At 38.8% G+C, this 8,168-nt stretch overlaps 1 protein-coding gene across 16 annotated transcripts; it reads right to left on the minus strand.

Annotated features, from left to right (window-relative positions):
• Nucleotides 1-163: 163 nt before the first annotated feature.
• LOC1275942 (serine-arginine protein 55) lies at nt 164-7,857 on the minus strand. 16 transcript variants are annotated; one of them, XM_003436812.2, is made up of 8 exons: nt 7,445-7,857; nt 7,060-7,210; nt 6,914-6,984; nt 6,727-6,825; nt 6,542-6,641; nt 1,691-1,764; nt 1,316-1,609; nt 164-1,221 (listed from the first exon to the last, which is right to left on the minus strand). In XM_003436812.2, the coding sequence occupies exons 2-8, from the start codon at nt 7,183-7,185 to the stop codon at nt 930-932; spliced, it is 1,056 nt and encodes a 351-aa protein (XP_003436860.1). In that variant the 5' UTR covers nt 7,186-7,210; nt 7,445-7,857; the 3' UTR covers nt 164-929. The 16 variants fall into 16 exon arrangements, 9 of the variants coding, with proteins under 9 accessions (XP_003436860.1, XP_003436861.1, XP_061500259.1 ...); XM_003436813.2 differs by having other exon boundaries at nt 6,542-6,623; nt 7,445-7,841; XM_061644275.1 differs by having other exon boundaries at nt 7,060-7,240; nt 7,445-7,642.
• Nucleotides 7,858-8,168: the final 311 nt, after the last annotated feature.

Genomic DNA, 8,168 nt, shown 5'->3' on the forward strand with positions numbered 1-8,168 from the left:
AAGGTTAATAATGAGTAGAGTTGGTAGATACTTCAAACAATGCTACATCCAAGATAGATAAACCGATTCCTTAAGAGCCCAATTCCAATTTCAAATGGATATTGAGCCCGTGAAGTATATCAAATACGTGCTTATATTGAAGAAAATCAAAAGCACCCACCACTTTTCCAGACAGTTGTGGTTTTTACCATTATGGTTACTTTATTGGACAAATAAAATAATATTTTTTTTCAATGGGCAATATGACATTTTTTGCGGTAAGTTTTGTGTTGAATTCAGCTCCCACTGTTTATGGAACGTACAGAATTTGCGTCTTTACTACAGATGAAACCTAATCCTACATTTTTTGTTTCTCTTCGTTACATACACACACCTGGGTAAAACAACTGTGCAATCAAAAGGAAAATCCTTATCGCCGTTCGATACCTATATTGCATTGCCAAGTAGAAAGAACTCCATTCTAGACGGAAATCGATTAATTACCCATTCCTAAAAAGAGACATTCTTTTACAATATTATCGGATGACTTATCGGTGCTATGATCTAGATCATATTTGTGTTGCACTCTGTCGCTCAAATCAAATCAAAACACCGCAAACGTGTGCGCCAAGCGTCAGAGCTTGCGTTTTGCTTTGAGTGTGTTTCGCATTTTGACAAAATGTTAAGAGCAAAGCTGATGTGAGCAATGGTCCAAAGAAAATGCAATTTCTCAATTTGTAGGTAAATACAACATTTGGAAGGACTGTCTCATTTGCTTAAAACTCAGGTAGGGCAATCATTTATGTAGAGTTATCCTATTCCTAAGTGGTTGTGGTTAATGCATATAATTATTATTTAAAAAATGGATAAAGTTGAGGTGCAATTTTTTCTCCAAACGTAGCCGTCTTCGTCTTCATACTACACGTGATTAAAACAGAGCACATTTGGACTCAATCCTCCATGCTTTCATTACGCTCCGGAGAGTGATCGTTATTTTTGGGAGATGCAGAACGGGACTTATCGTGTGACTTATCATGCGACTGCGAGCGATCGCGAGACCTTGAGTGGGATCGTGGAGAACGAGAGCGCGATCGGGATCGCGAACGCGATTTGTTATCCTTGGACTTGGAACGCGAACGTGAATGCGACTTTGAGCGTGATCGGGAACGAGAGCGGGACTCATCGCGATCGCGTTTCGGTGAACGAGAACGTGATTTTGATTTGCTGTTATCCCGAGATTTGCTGCGAAAGATTAAAAACAAATTACATTAAAATAAAGTTCGTAGCTATGAGATACTGATGTGTATACTAATGATCCACGTTAAACAATACATACACTGAACGAGAACGCGAACGAGACTTTTCAGGTGATTTCGATCCATTCTTCGATTTCGATCGGCTACGCGACTTAGAACGGCTACGAGACGAACGACGAGACCGGGAACGGGAACGCGATCGACGACGCGAACGCGATCTAGAGCGACTGCTCGAAGACCGTGAGCGGCCACGTCCATTTCGTCCGTTACGTCCACGATCCTCAACCAAACGAATACGTCGTCCATTTAGCTCTGTATCATCCAGCTTCTCAATGGCAGTTTTCATGTCCGATAATGTCGCAAACTCTACGACGCTATTGTTTTAAAAATGATCAAACACACAAAATGGTATTACTTACACACAATAGTTAATGCCTATGTTTAGCTTAGCTTACCCTTCATTTTTGCGTTGCTTGTGGGCATCTGCATAAGTTACTTCTCCAGCTTGGCGCATGTAGTCCTTGAGATCCTTCAGAACACAAAAAAATGCGTAAATAAACAGAAAAAGTAAATTAATACGGAACGATTCTATAAAAAAAAGGTTATGTAAATACTCTGAAAGAAGACTCTTATTAGAGGGTAACTGTGTTTTCTTCTTTAATCTTAAACCTGCAATAGAATGCTTGTGAGTGAGATCACATCATCTGCGTAATTTAGACACCATCAAAATATGTCTTTACAAGTCACATCATATGCGCTTACAATGCACACATTAAAGAGAGAATAAAAAAATATACCAAAAGTATATAAGTTTCAATATCTATCGATGAGAATAATGAGACGCCTTAATGTATCATTTTTGCCGGTCCGTTCGCTCTTTCGGTACGTATTTTTCTAATATCAGGCATAATGAAAAGAATCATTGTACGATCTTTAAGCACGCAGGGCAAGTCCAATGCCTTTTGCAGAATGTGTTGCAGTAAATTAAGAAATGCTGAATATGTTTTTTTTTTTTTCAATTTGTTTCGTTTCATCGTTTTATAACCGGTAATGTGTCTTCATTTTCTGGGTTGTGTGGTCTAGAAATTCTCCATCAGTCTCAGCATCTTCCCATCAGTGGCTGTTGGTTTAGATTCGGTTTACAGGTCAGGATCAGGATGAATGTAGTCGATTTTCGCCAAGTTGATTCCTCCCAGTATACAGTTAAGTATACACAATCATCATGCTGTCTTTCTCATTGTTAAAACATATTTCACCATTATTATGTTTCTTTGGTAAACGAGGATCAGTCATTCGTTCAGCGACTAGATAATTCCGCTTCTTGAGATAACAGTGTATCATTCTCCGGCTCCTTCTCTGGATGTGTTTCACCATAAATCGATTTGTGGTCTTTGCTATGCTCGTTTTTATGTGAAATCCGCTTCAGGAAGTCTATGTTGAGACGTCTTACAACGATATGTTTTATGATTCTTTTCATTATGTCCTTTTTCAACATACTTATACTTTCCAGGCTGCAAAATTGCATGCTTACCTAATCTTTGTTTTAAAAAAAATTGGACAATTGGTGACAATGATTTTGTTTAAATCATATTTTCAAAAATACACTTTAATCAGGATAGTTCATTTCCTTGATTGAATTAGCAGAGGATATAAAAATTGTAGGGGAGACAAACAATTCGTACTATAACCTAAACTAGCAGTATTGCAATCGACAGTTTTCACATTCTTCTAACCATCAATAAAAAACAGAATATTGAAAGGGACAAAAACGATTAAGATTCAAAGAAACGTTTAAAGTAAAAAGATGAAATCAAAATCTAAAAATATCGACCATTACCTTTACGGCCGGACACAGTTTTGGTATTTGGGACAGTCAATGAATCATCTTTCCTTTCTCATGTTCACAGAACCATAGATTTGACCTCTCCTCATGCATGTGTGTGTTTAGTGTGGATACCGAGCGAGCATGACCGTCACTCACATAGCTGGAATCATCGTTAAATGCCAAAAGGGTGGTATCGATCCTTCACTTAGTGCCTCCGACCTCTGTGATGGGATCTCACTTCTTCGAAGGGGAACACAATCGACGACACCAAAAATGGCATTAAAGAATAGCATCCGATGAATGAAAAGGACATCAGAGCGACACCCGAAGATTTTCCACCTTAGTGTACGCGAATGGACGTTCCTCCTGTTGCAGCTTAACGCAGAACCCTCGGAAATGATCATCTTCCAAAACATCCACGCAACATCCGGGGGAGAATAGGTAACTACAGCGCCATTGCCATTGATTACAAGAAAAGAAGATGGTACGGGCAGTATGGTAGACAGGTGACTAAACCTCATCGTGCTTGTGTCATCATCTTCTCTCCAGCCACAACCGATGAGTGTCCATGCTCTCGGGAGGATGAAATGGATTGAAATACGCATTTGGCGACGGAGGAGAACAGTCAAAGCTTGAAAATAGAAAAGAAAAAAGGAAAAGAGCATTCGTCTATGACGCTTAGGATGGACCGATCCCGATGACATCGCCGCCGGTTCGCGTTCATCACACATCCAAGGGCCAAGTCTCGTCTTTTCTCTCGCGGAGTAGGATCCCCTTCAGTCCACAGGGAATACTATATTCCAACACTAGTTTCAGGCGTACGAGAGAGCGAGAGTAGTAACCGTGCACTATTTCACGTCGCAGCAGTAAGGGTTGAATTGGAAACGAGTACATTATTAGCCATCGTTAGAACGAGTGATACCTCATCAGGCGTTGAAATTGTTTAGCGGCCTTCGTCTCAAAGGATGACTATGGTGGAGGTAATTATGTAACGGACATTCTCCTGTCTCTTCTGCATTTGTAGAACTGCGATGATTCCAACAAAATTAGTACCAGTGGAAGGAAACATCGTAGATAGCTGAGATATTCGAATCCAACCTTTTCACTCAATTTTCTATAGCAATCCAAAGTAGTAGAGCAGATCTTGATAAAATGCCTAGACGAGAAGTCCTTAACCACATACTGACTCCGCTGGCCTGTGGCGATCGAAGGAGAATATCACTTGGGAGTTCATCCATCACGCTCATGCCATTTCATAACGTCATCCCCTCTTACAATCATCAGACGACCAAGGGGCAGCAGTCGATCCTTGGGCGCGCACAAATCTTCAAAATTAATCAATGTGAAAAATTTTCAAGAATTAGTGTACCATTGATTAGGGCAAGAACAGTTGAATAGGAAAGAAAATATAAGAAATGAAAACCAATGGAACAATAACGGTACTTTTTTGCTGGAACACACGGTTGGAAGTTTGCCCCAGTATGCTGTATCCGAAGTATGTGGTCGATGTTGGCCAGAGAGGGGAAGTCCGGTGCCTATGATTTCCGAATCATATATGGAAGGAGCTCCTGAACACCATCTACCCGCAACTTGGTATGATTGGTGTGCATTGATTCAACGGTGTTCAGTAATAATATCTGATCGTACTTGGTGCATGAGTTACACTTTTTTGCGAACTACGTCTGGATTGGAGTGGTATCATCAGTAGCCGTCAAATTAATCGTCCAGGAATGTAAGTTTCTTTTATGATCTGCTGAGCGGTGTTTCAGCATATGTGCTATCGGTAGTCGAGTGCTGATCCATGTGCCCAGATCAACCATGACATCTCTCTCGTTGGGTGTTATCATCCTGCACGGAGAGGAACGGTGGAGGTCCACCCCACCAGTACCTCCAAACATCCATGTTAATTAGGCTGCTGCACGTCTCCCAGTGGTCAATCACTAGCCATTCGAAGGGAAGCAATCAAACGACGCTACCACACATTATCTTGTGTAAACCCTAGTTCTATGACTTCTCTCATCATGAAATAAGGGCAGCCGCCTTAACAGAAAAAGAATATAATACACATACAATTTTACTACATTTCCTCGAACAGGTAACGATATCTTCTGTCATAAACATAGCTGATAACAAACAATGCATTTCTGTTCTGTCCTTCTGTGCTCCTAGAACATTAAAAACTTCGTTTAATCCCTTTAATGCTTCATGGAGTATTAATCACTTGTTTAATATTATAAAAGTATCCTTCATCTTTCTATGATTATTTCATGCAATATTGAACGTTAATAACTAAAGCAATGACGACATTTGCGGTAAAGAGTGATTTGTTAAGCTAGCAATAGTAAAATAATAGTGTACATTAATACTAAGCACGATTTACAATATTGATAGATAAAAAGTCTTTAAAACAGCAAATTACATTTGCATAGAATTGCACACACTACAATCTATCCGGCTTATGATATGCTGCTTGTGGCATGTATCGCAAAACAGGGTGCTCACAAACTACGGAACACGGATCAAAATCAAAGGTGATCCGTCCATCTGAGAAGACTGCCCAACTTTTACACAAGTCCAAGACCAATTTTGTATTTCAACTTTAAAAATCTTGGGAAATTTTATATGTTTAACTGGTTGTTTTTTAAATCAAAATATTAACTATGACAATTTAGCTTAAGTTCTTGTACAAACTTGATGCAATGCGGGACCCGGTAATTGAAAAGATTGGAAGGACTTGGCCTACAACTTTCACAAATGTCAGCACAACGCACTGTCATACATTTAATTTGAATATTTCTAAACAAGATCTGAATTTTAATTTAAAAAATCCTTTGGTTTGGTTGATGGTCCAATTAGCTACCACTAACTGTCATACTTTTGAGACCATTCATATGCATATATGAAATGGGAAAATATTGCAAATCATGCCATTGGCATTGTATACACGTTTTTCCAAGTAGTAAATAATTTTATTAAGAGCAACGAGTTTATTGAAAGGATTTGTTAAAAAAAATAAGATAAATATGTTGAAATATATAAATTATGCTCTTACTATGCCATAATAGGGACTAGCTGAAAAAAATAATAAATTGAGATGTTCGCATGCCGCTTCGAGAAAACTTCTAAAATACCTCAGAATAGCTAAATCGTTACCATTTTTAATACATAGCAATACGGCCTTGGCCGTTCTATCTGAGTGGAAAAAGAACTCAGCGTTGTTAAGGATCGTTCTACTTCCTCAATCTATTTATTCCTATCACTGTTTTAAAATTATGATTCCGCATCGAATTAAAAAAAATCATTTTAAGTTACGTGTAATAATAACCAAGCGTGTTTGAAGTCTAGATGTTCAAATAACAGTAATGGAAACACCGGTTCCCGAACAACTGCACCCACATCTCTTTATCAATATTATCATCAAACAAATTTATATAGTACATATGTTCACCTTCCAGTGTAAGAATTTGAGGAAAGTACATACCTGCCAGCTGACACGGGTCGACAAATTCTCCACGACCAGACGGTATTCGGTACGGAGTGGGGGTCCATAACGGGAACTGTTCCTGGAATTGCTTTTATATCTAAACCGACAGTTCAAGGGATTGTGTGTTATTAATACTAATCGGAGGGTTCTTTATTTGACACCCATCACGTAGTTATACTTACTTGTCATACCTTCCACCACGGCGATCTCTATCGTACCTATCTCTTTCGCGGTAACCGCTTGGCCCACGAGCGGTACCCCTTGCTGGTTCCACAACAACTCTACACGGTAAAACAAATAAAGTAATTCATATTTTGGTAAGTAAGTCAATATTTACAACAAAAAAAAAAACAAAGTAATAATATGTACCTTTCACCCAATAGCTCTTTCCCGTTTAATTCGTAGACGGCGTCATCAGCATCACGATAATCCTCAAACTCCTAGCAAACGTAGGAGACATTAGAAAAAAATGTTATTTTTTGTCAGTTAACAGCTAATAATAAAGCGATACTTACAACAAAGCCATAGCCATTCTTGATCAGAATATCTCTCGTCCTGCCATAACCTTTAAAGAAACGCTCCAAGTCGCGTTCCCTGACGCCATACGGCAAACCACCAACATACACGCGTGACCCCACCATTACTTGCAGTTGGCCGCTAAAACGCCTTAATGCAAAGCGAATAAATAGTGAATAACTAACAACAAGCAGCAATAAAGGTTAAAAATAAAGCAATTGAGTGAGTTAATGGTTAAAATATTTTAAGTCACGCGTACTTTAAACATGGCGGCTTAACACTCTCTTCTCCGCATTGCTGTGATACACATGACGGCATGAAATGCCGGATGGAAAAGCACAAGCAAAATAAGATTACACATTTAAATGATAAAACTCTGCGTACCTGTCACAATATTGCTTCAAATAGCTACAACTGAGCTATCGAACCCCAAATAAGCGTGGATTTTGCTGATGTAGATACTTTCCGGTTCACAAAATTGTAGAATTTTCACCGCACGCACACGCTCACGCCAAAACCCAGTTTGCCGATTTTGCTCGTTGAAGGCACAAAGGTAGTCACAATGGACATATGACATGACGAAAACTAACGATTAGTTCGTCCAAAAAATTGTTTTATTAATCCTATTTTTATACAACAGTTTAACATTCCAGTGTAACAATAACGTTTATTATTTATAGCTCTATGTTTTTAAACGAACTTTAGTAAAGTTTTTAGGACGGTTTGTAAGATATATTTCATTCGAAATTGATCAAATGGTGTCTTGGAGAATGTACCCATAGGTATAAACAAATCACACTGCATCAAGCACATGTCAGTTGTCCATTTTTTCTTAAATACAGGCGACCCCCGACATACGACCGTATTTGATTATGCCAAGATGCACATTTTTCGAAGGTTGATTTTTATCGCACCCCTATCACATGAAGCGTAAACTTTTTCGTAAATTTGGTATTTGATCCAAAGAGGAATATACAGGATGAACTCACGGGTTGAACTTTGATTCTCTGCCAACTATTGAATATGTGCTTTTTAGTGGGCACGGTTCTCCATACAAAAAAAATAAAACTTTCTCAACAAGCCATGAGATTCTTGTGATTTTTTCAAA

The sequence above is a fragment of the Anopheles gambiae genome, chromosome 2, assembly GCF_943734735.2.
Source record: "Anopheles gambiae chromosome 2, idAnoGambNW_F1_1, whole genome shotgun sequence".
Lineage (NCBI taxonomy): Eukaryota > Metazoa > Arthropoda > Insecta > Diptera > Culicidae > Anopheles > Anopheles gambiae.

Excerpts from the sequence above, each read along its gene's own strand:
- LOC1275942 (XM_003436812.2), bottom strand. The coding sequence starts at position 7,185 with ATGGTGGGGTCACGCGTGTATGTTGGTGGTTTGCCGTATGGCGTCAGG. Across the intron at positions 6,985-7,059 it reads AGAATGGCTATGGCTTTGTT|GAGTTTGAGGATTATCGTGA; the intron begins GTAAGTATCGCT and ends TACGTTTGCTAG. Across the intron at positions 6,642-6,726 it reads CGTGGTGGAAGGTATGACAA|ATATAAAAGCAATTCCAGGA; the intron begins GTAAGTATAACT and ends CTGTCGGTTTAG.